We start from the raw sequence: 16573 nt of genomic DNA, 5'->3' as shown, positions 1-16573 counted from the left end.
TTTGGCTTATTGTGAAAGTTGGGGTGCTTATTTACCCCGTGAAAGTTGGTAACTGTGCACACAGACCCACTTGTGGCTACGCCCCTGATTCAAGCACAGAGTTTTGACTCCAAAGGCCAGATTTTTAAAGGTAGTTAGGTGCCTATAAGTGGGTTGTGTTCCTATGCAGGCTGATCCAACACCCACTGAAGGTAATGGGAGTCTTTCCACTTTATCAGTGACCTTTAGAGCAGTCCTTATCCCTTTGTGTAATTATGGCAAGCCTTTAAGCAGGATCTTGGGTTTTCAGCAAACAGTTTTAGGAGTGTTTAGTTGCAAGGAAGTCTTTTTATTTAGCTATAATCCCATTAATATTACTTACCTTAACATTAAATAATAAATAAAAAAAATACAATTGGAGATATACCAATCTCCTAAAACTGGAATAGACCTTGGAAGGTCATTGAGTCCAGCCCCCTGCCTTCACTAGCAGGACCAATTTTTGCCCCAGATCCCTAAGTGGCCCCCTCAAGGATTGAGCTCACAGCCCTGGATTTAGTAGGCCAATGCTCAAACCACTGAGCTCTTTCTCCCCCCAAGGTAGCCTATTGTCAAAGCTGCAGTTTGATTTCAACAAAATTAAAAACTAGTTCATTTTAAGGAGACAAACATTCTAATTATTATTTGAGTGTGTGTGTGTGGCAGAGGATCTATAATAATGGTTACTACAGCTCTCTCTGAAATAAAACTGTTACTATACCATGGAGATAGGTACTTTACTGACAGCTAGAACAGATGAGTGAATTAAGAATTCACTCTACTTATATGAATACACTTATTTTAAAAAAGTACTTTAAAAGCGTCCAAAATTTGACATCTGAAAGGTTTTTAAAGCAAATGGTTTTCCACTCAGAATATGTGGGTGTTTACAAAACAGTAGGCCCCACTACAGCATGCCATCTAAATTCAAGGTGCCTTTTAACAAAATCTGTAAGTGCATGGTGCTACCCTCCTGGAATTCTGTAGGACTTTTATAATCCGGAGGATCAGAATGAGAAAAAATGGCTTTTAATAACAGGTTATGGTATGAAAAGTCATCTTCCATCTGCCTGAACAATCCTTTAGGATAACTCATATGGGTATTTATGTAGTCAAATAAAATGACAGTAATATTGTAATGGCTACATCTCCCTGTCCTGTGCAAAGGAGGCTCAAAGACACGTTTCCCTTGGCCTCAGCCTATTCCCACACCCAGCACAGGCACAGAAGTCCAAAACAGCCCCACCAAGCGAGAAATTTTCCAGAACACTAGTGCTTTTAGGGCTTTTTTTTTTTAATACAGGAAAACAGCCTGACTGGTCCCCTAAAGGGCTCAGCTCCTTCCAGACCTGTTCTGACCTCTCCCTCGTGGCCCTGGCTGAACCCCCTCCCCTGCCTGCTGAGCTCCCTGCTGGCCCTAGCTGCATCCTCAGCTTCCTCCTGGCCCTGGCTGCATCCTGCCCTCCCTCTGCTCCACTCCCTGCTGGCCCTGGCAGCACCCTGCCCAAAGCTCTGCACCCTCAACTCCCTAGCTCCCGGGGGCAGGCAGGGTCCAGGTGTGGGAGCAAGAGGCGAGTGCAGGGCTCCTGGGGGGGCGGGCAGAGGGGGCAGGCGGGGTCCGGATGTGGGGGCAAGAGGGAAGTGCAGGTCTCCCAGGGTGGTGGTGGTGGGGGCAGGTGGGATCCGGGTGTGGGGGCAAGAGGGGAGTGCAGGGCTCCCGGGGGGGCAGGAGGGGAGTGCAGGGCTCCGGGGGCGGCGGAGGGGGCAGGTGGGGTCCGGATGTGGGGGCAGGAGGGGAGTGCAGGGCTCCCGGGGGGGGGCAGGAGGGGTCCGGGTGTGGGGGCCAGAGGGGAGTGCAGGGCTCCTGGGGGCCAGAGGGGGGCAGGAGGGGAGTGCAGGGCTCCCGGGGGGGGCAGGTGGGGTCCGGGTGTGGGGGGCCAGAGGGGAGTGCAGGGCTCCCGGGGGGGCAGAGGGGAGTGCAGGGCTCCGGAGGTGGGGGCGGCCCTGGCTGCACCCCGGCCCCGCTGCCCCCTCCCGGCGCTGGCACCCCAGTCCGAGTCATCACATCTGTGTCCCCCATCCCGGGCCGGCAGGGCACTCTCCGCTCTGATTGGCTGGCCGTTGCTGCGCTACTGATTGGCCGACATCCTTAGCGTAGTCCCGCCCCCCAGGCCTTCCTGCTTCTGCTCCACTCAGCGCCTGTCTCCCGGCCGGCTCCGACGCCCCGCCCCCTAGAGCTGCGCTTTCTAGGAATCTTCTCCGCTCCCATTGGCTGTGCTGTCACGTGGCCGCTGCTGTCCCCGCCTCACGCCCGGTTCGGCCGGGCGGTTGGAACCGGTTTGTCCGGACGGTTGGGGACTGCAGAGCTCGGCCGGGAGCTCGCGCGGCGCGTCCTGCAGCCGGGGCAGCCGCTTCCTCAGACAAAGGCAGCCGGAGCCGCCAGCCGCGCTCAGCCTCCAGGTCACACCCGCGGCCGCTGAGGTGGAGGGGAGGCGCCTGGGGGAGGGGGCAGGTCTCTGACAGGTGGGAGCTGGGGTCCGGGTGTGGGGGCAAGAGGGGCGTGTAGGGCTCCCGGGGCGGGGGGGCAGGCGGGAAGTGCGGAGCTCTGGGGGGACGGGGGACGGGAGCAGTCGGGGGCAGGGAGAGGGGTGTGGGCGGGAGCAGTCGGGGTCCGGGTGTCAGGGCAGGAGGAAGAGCGGGCTCCCGGTGGGGGCCGGGAGGAGAAGGGGGGCGGGAGCAGTCGGGGTCCGGGTGTGGGGTCAGGAGGGGAAGAGTGGGGCTCCCGGGGGGTGGAGGGGCGAAGGGGGCCGGGAGCAGTCGGGGTGTGGGGTCAGGAGGGGAAGAGCGGGGCTCCCGGGGGGGGTGGAGGGGCGAAGGGGGCGGAAGAGCGGGGCTCCCGGGTGGGGGTGGAGGGGCGAAGGGGGCCGGGAGCAGTCGGGGTGGGGGTGTCAGGGCAGGCGGGGAAGAGCGGGGCTCCCGGGGGTGGTGGAGGGGCGAAGGGGGCCGGGAGCAGTCGGGGTCCGGGTGTGGGGTCAGGAGGGGAAGAGCGGGGCTCCCGGGGGGCGGGAGCAGTCGGGGTGTGGGTGTGAGCGGGGGTTTGTGGGGGGCTGGAGCAGGCTACGGTGTCTTAATCGCCCGGCGCTGCGGAGGAGGCGGTGAAGGGTGATGCCAGTCGGGGCAGGTGCTGTCCGGGCAGCTGTTTCATGCAAGGAGGTTTTGTTTACTGCCCTGATTGGGCGCAGAGCCGGTGACGAGCCCCCCAGAGGAAGGTTGTTTAAATCGCCTTTCACTTCACCTTATGTAACCCGCTCTCAGACTGAGGAGACGGCTCTTGGGTAGCTGCAGCCAGCAAGTGTCGGGACAGCTCTCTGGTTAGGAGCACGATGAGTCACTGACAGCGCTATCTCCCAGTGCTTCCTGGGTCTCCTCGGGAGCGCTGTCACGAAACATGGGGTCGCCATCCTTTGGGCTGCTTCTGAGCTGGAAAACAAGAAACGATGCTGGTTACCTTAATTAATGTCTTGTTCCACATGTGCCTATCTCTTCTTTTGACCAGAGTAAAAGGAGGGGTGATGTGAAGGGATTAGGAGGACTTGTCAAATTTACAAACTAGGGTACTTTCATAGATACACCTCTACCCCATATAACGAAAAAAATCTTCTCGCATTATAGGAGAAACTGCGCTATATCAAACTTGCTTTGATCCCCTGGAGTGTGCAGCTCTGCCCCCCTCCCTTCCCCGCCCCGCTCCAAAGCCCTGGTCGAGGGGCTAACAGTCACGTCATAAAATATTTTCATAACAGAAATATGTCACACCTGTAAACCAAAACTAATCCATTGTGTTACTGTCACTTCTGGAACAAGTGTAGAGTATGTTTAAAATCTTCCTGGGAAAATTACCTGGCTTGAATAGTGGCCACTTTACGAAATAGTCAGCTGACTTTCTCACTTCCAAAAAAACAGAATTCAGTACTCCACATAATGGGTAAATAACTTAAAAGCACTTTTTAAAAAAAAGCTGTTTTTTAGTCCTAGGACTGTGGGGAGCATTGAAAATTTGTGATTAAGTGTCCATTTCATTTTTATCCAGGGGTGAGCTGGAGCCGGTTCGCACCGGTTCGCGAACCCGTTGTTAAATTTAGAAGCGGTTTTAGAACCGCTTGTTAACTAGCTTCCCTGGGAGGGAAGCTTTGATGGGCTCTGCCTGGGAAGCCTGTAATTCCTCCTCCCGGCCGCTAGGGGGCGCTGCGCTGTGCTGCGAGAGCCATGTGAGCTGCCTCCTGGCTCCTGCTCTTTGGACCTCTGGCCCTGGGACTCCTGCTGCTGCCTGGTGAGTCCCTGGCTGCGTCCTGCTGCTCCCAGCCGCTCCCCCCGTGTGAGTGTCTGCGCCCCTGCCCCCAGCCAGCCCCTGCCCCCAGCCAGCCCGCAGCCACCCCCCTGCCCGCAGCCACCCGCAGCCAGCCCCTGCCCACAGCCGCCCTCTGCCCGCAGCCAGCCCTTGCCACAGCCACCCTCTGCCCGCAGCCCCTGTCCACAGCCACCCCCTGTCCACAGCCACCCGCAGCCCGCCCGTCTGCATCACCTGCCCACAGCCAGCCCGTGTCACTCCCTGCCTCCAGCTAGCCCTGCCCCACGCCCCTATCTGCAGCCAGCCCCACATCCACTGGTGCCCTGCAGTTCCCAGGGCAGTAACCCTGCACACCTGCTTCAATGAGGGGGGGGGGGCAGGGAGCAGCTGGGACCCACACATGTGCACACCCTAGAGTGACCAGACAGCAAGTGTGAAAAATCGGGACGGGGGTGAGGGGTAATAGGAGCCTATATAAGAAAAAGACCCAAAAATTGAGACTGTCCCTGATCACCACCCACACATGTGAAACGGAGCTCATTTCTAGTTCAGCCCCATCTTTTTAAAAAAGAACTTTAGGTAGGGTTAAAATACATCTGTATTTTCCTGGACATGTCAGGCTTTTCGGTTCTTAATCACCTCCTGGGAAAATATGGACGTATGGTAACCCTATTGGTACAAAAAGTACATGCTGTCGCACATCCCTTAAATCAGAACCTTTTATAGGGAACCCATTGTTAAGATTTTGGCTGCTCATCACTGTTTTTATCACAAGTTGGTATGTGAGAAGTAGGGTTGCCAACTTTCTAACTGCACAAAACGGAACACCTCTGCCCCACCCATTCTCCAAGGCCCCACCCCTGCTTGCTCTATTCCCCCCCCCCCTCGCTTATTCTCCCCCATCCACTTTTATTGGGCTGTAGCACAGGGTGGGGTGAAGGCTCTGGGGTGTGGCCAGAAATGAGGGGTTCAAGGTATGGGAGAGGGCTCTGGGCTGGGGCAAGCGGTTAGGGTGTGTGTGGGGGGGTGAGGTCTCCGGCTGGGGGTGCAGACTCTGGGGTTGGGCTGGGGATGAGGAGTTTGGGGTGCAGGAGTGGGCTCCAGGCTGGGGCCAAGGGGTTAGGAGTGCAGGTGGTGGTGCAGGATACGGCTGGGGGTGTGGACTCTGGGGTAGGGCCAGGGATGAGGGGTTTGGGGTGCAGGAGAGGGCTGGGGCAGGGTGTTGGGATGTTGGGGGTGGTTTGGGCTCCTGGAGGGAGTTTGGGTGCGGGGGCAACTCTGGGCTGGGGTAGGCGGTTGGGGTGTGGGAGCAGGTGTGGGGTCCCGCCAGTGCTTACTGTGGCTCATGGGAAGCGGCTGCCAGGTCCCTGCAGCCCCTAGACATGTGGGCAGCCAGAGAGGCTCTGTGTGCTGCCCTTGCACCTGCGGGTGCCACCCCTGCAACTCCCATTGGTCGCAGTTCCTGGCCAATGAGAGCTGCGGAGCCAGCACTCGGGGTGAGGACAGCACATGGAGCCTCCCATGCATCTAGTGGCTGCAGGGACCTGGCAGCTGCTTCCAGGAGCCACACAGAGCTAGGGCAGGCCGGGAGCCTGCCTTAGCCCCGGGCCCCTGCTGCACTGCTGACCGGAGCTGCCAGGGTCCCTTTCTGACTGGGCATTCTGGTTGAAATTCAGATGCCTGGCAACCCTAGAGGGAGGAGGTTGAGAGGGGGGACTTGCTCCTAGACTGAGACTTTTTTTGTCAAGTTTCAGCACTGAAATATTTCATCCCAAACTAGATCTTTATTAAAACACTAAACAAACAAAGAATACCTACACAACTTGGTGCCATTGCAAACATGCCCAGATCATTTCCACTTTCTTTTCTCAGGAACTCATTCTTCAGAATTGCTGTTAAATGACTGGGCTGGAAGAACAGTTTGCATATAGGCATAGTTCAGTTATTTCTTGTTTTGTCTGTTTTTTAAGAGATGACAATGTAAGCTAATGTTAGCTGCAAATTTGTTTTATTATGGTAGCAACTAAAATATAACTGATATTGAGTTTGGGATGCAGGAGGAGGCTGGGGCAGGATGTTGGGCTATTGTAAGTACTCACCTTTGGGGACATATTTAATTTTCCAGATACTTACAAGATAAACAATTTCCTTAAATGTTAGTGTTGCTATTTTAAACCCCAGGCATATTCTGATATTTCTTGAAATAGTATTTCTGTTTCGCTTCTTCCTAAATGATGGATTAAAATGTACAACAGGATTTTGTTTTGTCAGTAGAATTTCTGCTTTTGGATCAGAAGTTGTGTGTTCAAATCTTGCACCTAGCTTAGCTCATATCTAAATGTTAATGCTGCAGAACTTGTAGAGGTGCTTACCTATGTAGGAAAGATGAAAAAATAAGGTCCTTTTTGTCTGTGACTATTCAGATGGAAACAGAGGGTTTCAGAACTCTTTTTGTAAAGAATGATAGCAGTTATGATTTGATATGCTGTCCAACCTTGGCACTGGTTCTGATGTCGAACGTTATATGATTATTGCTGATTCATTTGCCTGTAGTCACTGTACTGCATGTATCTGATTTGTTACTTTCTGATATCTTGTGTATGAGCAGAAGAGAATTCTATTCTTTGTACCATTAGCCTAATGAGTTTTTGCTGGAAATCATTTAAACACTGTGTGATGCTGGAAGCAACTTATGTTGATATTTGGCATCTGAGGGTTTATTTCTGTAAGACGTGTAAAAATCACATCTTAGAATGTTAGTTAGCAGTTGTCTCCTTTTTTGTTCCCTGCATTACTGAACATTTTGTTCCATAGATACTAAATATATGTAAAACAATAAATATGATTTTAGGGTAGGGCAAACAGGGGGGCCAACAAGTGCCTTGTCTGTACTTTCCTGTCAGTAGGGACAGGTGTTGATAGCATCCATATATTCTGTGGATATTATAATAGGGAGAAGGACTGCTTAAGATGGAAACATGCAATTTTAAAAACACTGTAATGCAACCCTCATGTATATGCCTATGAATTTTGGGTTTGGAAAATATAGTCACATTTTGATATAATTAAGGAAAATACTTATTTTCTGCAGTACCAGTATTGTACACTTTGATCTGTTCGGTGATTAGTGTGACGTTCACACAAACATGCTATGTGTTTACCATTATTTTCATATGGCTAATTAAGCAAACTTTCTAGCATAGTGACTTTGTCCCTTAAACTCATTATGCACCTAAATACCTCTAAATATCTAAAATTAAAGATAGGTGTCCGAAAATCCCACTAGATGCCTGTTTGCATCTTTAGGCAGCTAAATAACTTTACAAATCTGACCCTCCATAAATAGCAAGTCAGAGATTTTTTTTTTTCAATGAAAGATCTGAATTCTACATTACAATTTCTTCCTTCAAGATAACATTATCTAGGTGAGTTTCAGGTTGGTGGAGTATGTGCCAATCAGAAGTTTCTGATGGTCTTTTGTCAGCTGGAAAATGTTATTTTAGATCCGGAAATTTATATAACATAAGCAAAGCTTAGTTCCAGGTAAATCCTGCTCCTTTTGGCTTTCTCATAAAAAAAAAAAAGTAGCATAAGAATGACCATACTGAGTTAGACCAATGGTCCATCAATCCCAGTATCCTGTCTTATGACAGTGGCCAATGCCATATGCTTCAGAGAGAATGAGGAGGACAGGTCAGTTATCAAGAGATCCATCCTCTTTTGTCCAGTCCCAGCATCTGTTTGTCAGAGTCTTGGAGACACCTGGAGCATGGGATTGTATTCATGACCATCTTGGCTAATACCCCCTGATAGACCTATCCTCCATTAACTTATCTAACTCTTTTTTGAATCCAGTTATGTTTTGGCCTTCACAACATTGCCTAGCAACGAGTTCCACAGGTTGATTGTCTGTTGTGTGAAGAAGTACTTCCTTTATTTATTTCTTCAGGTGACCCATGGTCCTTGTGTTATGTGACATGGTAAATAATGCTTTTTCTCCACAACATTCATGGATTTTATAGATCTGTCATATCCCCTTTAATTGTCTCTTTTCCGAGCTGAACAGTCATACTCTTAAAATTCTCCTCCTAAAACTCAGCTTGCCAAATACTGATTAACCTCAGTGGGTAAGGTTCACCTAGAAGACCAAATCCTCATATGATGTAAATAGCTATTATTTCCAGTAAGTTAATTGGAACTACTCCACCATAATGCTGTCTGAAGATCTGACCTAGAGACTTCAGCGTATCAAAATCCTTGGGTTTTGTCGTATGTACAGCTAGATTAGACAATTTACTTAACTTCTTGTCCTACCTTTTAGTTCTTTCTGCTTTGAATTCTATTCTGGCACCAGCTGGAATTTTGTCTCCTTTCTTTACTTTCCAAATTGCAAAAGGTTCGTACTGGATTCTTTTCATTAAGATGTAAAAATGTTAGTTGTCTTTATGGGGATGATGCAATACTCAGCTACTCTGCTCCCCTTCCAGATACTGTAGTTTACAAAATCAACACTTCTTTCAGGGTCTAACAATTCTTCATCTATTTTGGATAGTGAATGGAAAGTAGCTCAGTCAATCTCTAGTCTCAAAATTGTCTCCTTTCTGATTCTGAAAGTCATAAGTTAATGTAAGCAAGAGACTCTTCAAGATTTGTAATACTTGAGGGTTTTTTTTTTGTAAGTTCCTGTGAAAGTTGGAAAATTCAAGAGAGCACTATAGCAGCAAAGAGTTGTACTGGAGGTCTAGTCATGAAGTGATTAATACCACCTGAGCTTGAAATTAACAAAATGTTGACTTATTTTGGTACATCCTGCCTGTAGCCAAAAATTAGACCAGTACCCTGTTTATGCTAACAGCCCTAAACTATGCTACATACAGTCTTTATGGGAAACAATTGTTATACTTAATTGCAGTACATCCAGACTTGATCACATCTCCTCAGAGGGAGAAGGGAGATGCTCCTTTCTCTCTTCAACTCTGGAGATTCATCAGCCTCTTCAGAACTCTGAGGATTATTGCAAGTATGAGGAAATAGGGAATTTTCCTTGACTGCTCTTAATTGGGTAGGGAGTCTTGCATACCAATAGGATCCGGGGCTTATAAAATTTACATGACACTGACTAGCCAGAGAGTTAGAATTCTTAGCCAGGAAACTCTTCCCCTTGCCTTGCAAGAGTTTAAAGGAATAAAATTAAAGCCTTCTGGACAGTTTCATTGTGTGTTCTTTTCAAGATATATCAGGTTGTTCATCCAGTATCACAAATGTACACAGCGCTTTACAAATGCAGAATAATATACAGCATGGATTTTGATGCATTATTGTAAAGTTAGAGGGAAATCTAAACTGAAATATAGTAACTTGATGCCACAGAGAAGTGTGCGTGTGAATTTGTATTGTATTCCATACTTGCAGGCATAGCTTTCCTTCAGGAACTTTCTTGAAAATTGTTAGGTTTTTTTTACCTAAACCTGGTAAGACTAATCATAAGCCTGATATATTTGGCAAGGAGTTCTACAGCTGCAGTAATGTCCCTGAAAATGTTCTATTTCCTGTGAGTGTAAACTAGGGTTTTTTCAGGTGTATTATCCCTGTGGAAGTTGAGGTAGTCTCGAGGTAGATCGTTTCCATTCCATTGAAGGAAGCTTTGCAAAACTGCAAATGAAAGTTCTTTCAGCCCAGGCTCAAAATCCATTCATCCACCCTTGAACATTATAATGAAAAACTAATTATTTTTGCCTGTCAACTAAAAAGCCCAAACTCAATATTATCTGTCGGTAAATGAGTGAATAGAACTTTATAAAGCACTTAAAGCAACCTTACAGATTTAAGATCAGGATATTGACTCCCAATTAGTTTCGAAACTGAATTCAGAGTTAGTGTAGCATAGGCATAGTCTCTTTCATATCCACCTTAGCTTTGTGAGACACGCTGCATCATCGTTGGAGGCAGTGTTATCCAGTGATAAGACATTGGTCTGGGACACCAGAAGTTCTGGGTTTAGTTTTCAGCTGTGCCAGTTACTTGCGTGATAGTCTTGGACAACTCCCTTCCCCTCTGTACCTCAGCTTCTCTTTGTTTGGGGTGGGGTGGGGTGGGGTGGGGGAAAGCTCCTTCCTGTTTCCACTTAAGTTAAATCTCCTCCCTCCCAGTTCACAGATGGAAGAGAAAGGGGGTGGGGTGAATAAGAAAAGAACAGGAGTGAAAGAGGTAAAATAATGTGTGGGGCAGATGAGGGACAGACCCAAAGGGAAGAAGTGTGGAGGACACAGAAGGAAGAAACTCAAACATTAGAACTTGTTTTTTTCAGCTCTCTGACTTTCTGCTCTGGGCTCTGAAGAGCTACCTTTCTGCATTCTCACCTATTTGGTCTCTAGATCTTCTCACTCTGCCTTCTGGGCTCCTTCTCAGCTCTGTATACGTTTTGCAATCACTGGAGGACTGGGGCTTGCCCTCTAGTGTTGTAACTTGGATATTTTTTGTTCAGTAACACTAAGGCTCTCAACATAGGCATGCTGCTGTCAGCATTGTATTATATAAACAATACTTCTGTTTAGAACTGGATTTTTTGAAACCCGGTGTGAAGTGTTCAGAAACTGACAAGGTGGGAGTACAGAACTAAAATTTCTTGCTGTATATAACCCTTTCAAAATCATTTGGCTTATTTGGCATTCTGCTGGTAGTGCATTTACATACAGTGTATGCTGTTTACATATAGAAACATTATGGCCTTCATTGACTCTGAAATTATTTTATAAGTAATGGAAAAGGAAATTATTTTAACTTATACATTTCAAATCCATAGTTATTTAGGACTGCCAGTGTTGTCACTAGGAACTGTCTTTTATTCAACTCTAAAATACCTTGCATATTTACGGCAGGGCAATAAGGCATAGATAATATTTTAATAGTCATAGCAGTTCTGAATAAATGTGATTTTGGTTTTTTTCCTGGTTATTAAAATAGGACTGCTATAGTTATGTAAACTATCATCATGTTTTCATTGCTGCCATGTTATTTTGAGGCATTATTTTTCATGAGTAGCTTTGAAAGTAAGAGTAGGGTTGTCAACCTTCCAGGATTGGCCTGGAGTCTCCAGGAATTAAAGATTAATCTTTAATTAAAGATGTCATGTGATGAAATCTCCAGGAATACATCCAACCAAAATTGACAACCCTAAGTAAAAGTAAAGAATAGCTTAAAGAGGTAGCTCCTTACTCATAGAAAAGCCATTGGCCATTGAAGGGTATAATTTCACTGTCTCTCTAATGATAAAGCTCCCATTGACTTCATTGAGAGCAGAATTAGGCAAATGCTGAGTGCTTTAGAGCAGTGCTTCTTAAAATGGTGGTCTGCGGACCGAGCCATCGGCTGCCAGTCCGCGGCGAGTTTCCTCATAAGAGCATCGAATTGGATGATGATAATATGGCACTGGTGCATTGGGGAAAAAAATTGCCAGTCCCTCACATCAGATAGCTTGAGAAGCACTGCTTTAGAGAAATCCTCCCCTAAAAATATTGAATTAGTGCTATTCGTCATTCCACATATCAATCTCACTATTTCTATTTAACACTTGTTAATCTTGTAGATAGGCTCTGTGTCACGCTGACTTCCTTGCTGACTGGACAATGGTTTCTTGATCTGGGCAGTCCTTTTCTTTGGGTTGCTGTGGGATGGTCCAGAGCTCACAAGTACTGCCATTTGCTCAGAACATTAAGACCAATACTTGGTCACCCCCCTATAGATGACTGAAGTTCATACCCTAGCTTTTAGTGAGACAGCTACAGAGGCAGTATATTGTTACTGAAATACTTTTATTTTTCCCTCCTCCTAATAGGAGACATCAGACTTCCTTAGTCGTCATCTGCAAGTATGACCCCATCTCAAGTTACCTTTGAAGTAAGAGGAACATCAGTACACGGTACGCAAATCACACTTGTCAAACACTTTTGTGTGTGTGTGGTAAAGCTAGAAGAAAATCTTCAAGCCATACAGTTTAAAAAATATTTTTTTATTTTAGTTAGAGGGCAAAGAATCATATAATTTTGATACCTGGGATGACAAGGTTCAGGAGGGTGGATCAGTAAAGAGGAGCTTTACAAAATAATTATTCTTTAGCAGAGAGTTGGGGAATGAATTTTATCTTATTTATTAATAACTTGTTTGTAAAATGTTAGCATACTAGAGATTTTGATATGCTCCCTGAAATAGTCTGAATACTTTTAAAATTAGAATTGTATTTGTGATAACCTTACTTTATCAAGTGGAAATATTTAGCATTAATCCTGACCTCAGATATGCAGGCATATGGAAAATCCTCAGTTTGTGCATAGGTTTGCAGAGGGTTCCTGTTGAACCAAATATAACAAGAGAATGATTTTTGAACATAAGTTAATATATTTGATCAGAACAGTGTGCCATCTTATCCAGTATTCTGAAACCTCAGAAGGGAAATGTAACCAATATCTCCGTGTAGCTGGGTTTGGGATGTTAGCTCTGTCTGTGTCTAGCCAGCAGGATGTTATCGAATCTTTGCCTTCAACCTTTTTTCCTAAATCATTACAAGCCAAAAGCAGACACTGGGTAGCTATTCCTTTGAGTTTCCTATCTTTCACCTCCTCTAATTCAGAGACAGACACCCCCGCCCCCAATCAGTGGTTGACTGCATCTAAAACAGAGTGCTTCCTCCATGAGTCATTATATGATTGCCACAGGGTGGATTTGATTTAAATCATGACTAAAATCACTAGTCAGGAAGACTCGATTTAATCATGGGTTTTCTACATAAAAGTGCATTTTTGTTGGTTGTTGTAACCTTAATATATATTCTTCACAACTCAGAGGTAGATGTAGGTTTCATTTTTAGAAGGTACACGCTATACATTTTTAAACAGTGATTTTATTTTGAAAACTTTTCAGATTAGTTTTACAGCTATATCAGAAAATGAATGATTGGTTATTTCATTTACCAAAGGTAATTGAAGCAAATATTTATGAAGTCATTGGGAGGTGAACTATCTCCAATTCAACAGGCTAATCATTAATATTTGGAGGATTTTCTTGCCATGCTGTATTAGGAGGCGAACATCACCAGACAGACATTTAAATTGTTTTGTATTTAAAACAACAACGTTAAATATTCTGGATTTTTTTCTTCAACGGCAAACATATAATATAATATTTTAACAAAACAAGCATATGTCCCTTACTTCTCACATTTATCTCAAGATTTCTTCTACTTATCCAGATCTATTCCGCCCCCAACAATCTTCTATTTGTTGAACTTTTTGAAACTTTGCACTTTTAGAGAGAGGTAAGGGATTGACACATTTGCAAAGGGATATTAGAGTTGAGGTCTGTTGTTTCTCACTTCTATATATTTATTTATTTATTTAAAAACATTTGTGCTGTTAACAAGCATGTTACCTCTGGGGAGACAAATCCATAGTTTGAGAACTGCAAAACTAAGTATCTCTGATGGTATCTTCTAGGCTGAGCACTAAGTCCCATTGGGTAGATAGATTATTTAGGTTAGTCTTTCTATAAAGCCCCTTGAACCCCATAAGACTGGGTCACTAATCCATGAACTATTGGAACTCATTTACAAAACTTTTCTTAAATGTTACATGAATATATTGTCTCATACTATAGAATTTATAATCCTTATTCCATGATGAGATATCTTTGAGCTACAATAGGTTTTTTCTCAAAAAGCATTTTATCAAAAAAATCTGATTTAAATAAAAAAATCACTGATTTTTATCCACCCTGATTTGCCACAAACGTATCTAAGGTATTCATCTTCTCAGTCATCCTGGTCAGCCTAACCATACATGCTCCCCTGTTTAACAGCATAGCAGTACCTAACTGTATATACACAACTGTTGTTTATACAGTGTTATAATGCTTAAATTCACAGTTAGCAACTCTAATAAATCACTAGAAGGCATCAGTAACCATTCAATAATAAATCACTAAAATCACCAGAAGCCCCCCCTCCCCTTCTTACTGAGCATACTCTGCTATGCCAAACTTAGTGGAGGTATGACTAAGCACTGTTTGCTCCCCTCTGCTAAAATCATAGGGAAAATTCCCATTCTTGGACTTGTGGGAGCTTAGCTCTCTCCCCCTCCTCTGCTGGTGAAGTTGAGGACTCAATAGGTGTTCAGGATGTTCCACTGGTCCCTTTACATTCCTTCCATGCTGCAAATCAGAGACCTTGTCTACACTACAGGGGAAATGCGATCTAAGCTACGCAATTTGTGTTATGTGAATAGCGTAACTCAAATGGACATAGCTTAGACCTACTTACTGTGGGATCCACACTACGCGATGTCGACAGGAGATGCTTTCCCTTCGACTCTCCCTACTCTTCTCGATCCAGTGGAGTACAAGAGTCGATGGGAGAGCAATCTGTGGTCAATTTAGTGGGTCTAATGAAGACCCACTAAACCAACCTCTGATGCATCGATCGCTGTGTGTCTTTCCCCCTGGTAAGCGTAGACAAGCCTAGAGCAGTTAAACACCTTCTTGTGACTTCTTTAAGCAGTTAGTCATTAGGTAGAAGATGCATGGAATCTGCATTTGTGTTGCTACAAAGATGCTACTTGGGTATACCCTTGTTTTGCTGTACTTTTTGCTGTACCCGATGTTGCAGTTCTTGCTTATTATGGGTTATCATAGAGTTTCCAGTTTCAACTTAAAATGATGAATCTAGATCCCATTACCAAAAATCTGAATTATTTTTTTGTTATAAACAATCTTGGAAAAGTGCTTGTAGAGGAAGCAGGTAGGAGCCTGGGAGACGTTATTTTCTGTAGCATGTGATTTCAAAGGGGCCATTTTGAACATTACCATTTGCATGGTAGGAGGAGGCAAGAAATGTAGCAGGCCAATATTACTGCAGCTTATGTGGCAACTTAATAAAATCTTCAATATATCATTCTGCTCTTTGATATAAAAATGTTTTATTTGGCGGTAATTAGTACAACAAGAAGTACAAACTGGAAGTAAACAGGGAAACAGTTAACCATACATGGTTTATTACTAGAATGATATTGGCAAAATAATGAATATATAATAGATTTCTTTTTTCACTAGTCATCTGTTGAAACTCCTTAGGGGGCACACTTTCTGTCACATTTTAGTTCAAAACTATAAGCATTAATTGTATCTTTTTTGTTTAAAATTACACTGAGCTTATGATATGTAACGAGGAGAAGTAACAGACTATTAAAACAGAAATATGCATTGAGACAGAAACCAATGCCAACATCTTGATAATTTGTTGATTGTTCAAGCATTTGTTGATAGTTCAAGTGCAAATGTTTACCAATAACCAATTGCAGTTTATTACAAAAACTTAAATTTGCAATAAGATTGAAGTAGCATTCATTTATTTCACATAAAATAAATCAGTAGCTGTTGCTCAACAGAAACAGCTGAACATGTAATTATGAATATTGGCTGTTGTCAGTGTGTTACCGGTGTGGTGCTCTGCTTTCTCCTTGTTGATATCACTCGGCTGCGTGCATGAGTTCCCTCTGTGTGCTGCCCCAGCTCTGCAGATAGCTGACACAGCAGACCTGACGAGAACCCCCAATAACCACAGAGTCCAGTAAGATGCAAAGCCACGTTGGCTAGGTTTATTGTGACCTCGGACACAATTGCAGTTCCCTGTAGGTTTCTTAGCCTAATTCAGAGCATGCTACGAGAAAGTGCCTCTTGGCAATGGACCCGGCTCAGTCAGTGGCGGGACTTTCCACTGCCCCCTAGACTGGATAAAGACACCGCCCTAGGAATGCATTCTTATACACAGATACAAACAAGTTACACATCATACCTGACGTATTGAGGTGCAACTTTTCTACGTAGCAAGGTACAACCCCTCTACATAGCAAGGTGCCGTCTCTCACCTTGTACATGTTGGTTCGATCAAAACAACTCTATCCATCATATTACCCTTTTGCCCCTGTCATTGGGATGGCCAGCCTGTTCTTTGTTATCTGTGTGGAATGTGCAAGTATGTGAATGTTCTGATATCTAGTGTTCAGTACCTTTTAGGTACGTATCTTCTTGCAGCATCAGCCCTTTCCTTGCTTCTGTGAGCAGGGCCTGTCTCTGGCTCACAGCTTAACTTTGCTTTATGTTAGCAAAGTCTTGACCATTACTTTAGGCCTCAGGCCTCATACCAGGCCTCTGATACCAAGG

The 16573-nt window shown here is 45.2% G+C and overlaps 1 protein-coding gene across 1 annotated transcript in view; it reads left to right on the top strand.

Moving 5' to 3' along the window:
• The first annotated feature begins 2294 nt into the window (after positions 1 to 2294).
• GPCPD1 (glycerophosphocholine phosphodiesterase 1) overlaps positions 2295 to 16573 on the top strand; it is an 80887-nt gene continuing 66608 nt past the window's right edge. The window contains exons 1-2 of the mRNA XM_039528583.1: positions 2295 to 2478; positions 12201 to 12284. Coding sequence (XP_039384517.1) covers positions 12236 to 12284 — 49 coding nt within the window. The 5' untranslated portion in view covers positions 2295 to 2478; positions 12201 to 12235. The remainder of the gene's footprint in view (positions 2479 to 12200; positions 12285 to 16573) is intronic.

Source organism: Mauremys reevesii, linkage group 3, assembly GCF_016161935.1.
Source record: "Mauremys reevesii isolate NIE-2019 linkage group 3, ASM1616193v1, whole genome shotgun sequence".
NCBI lineage: Eukaryota > Metazoa > Chordata > Testudines > Geoemydidae > Mauremys > Mauremys reevesii.
The sequence above is the reverse complement of the archived record's forward strand: the minus strand, read 5'-3'. Positions and strand labels throughout refer to the sequence as shown.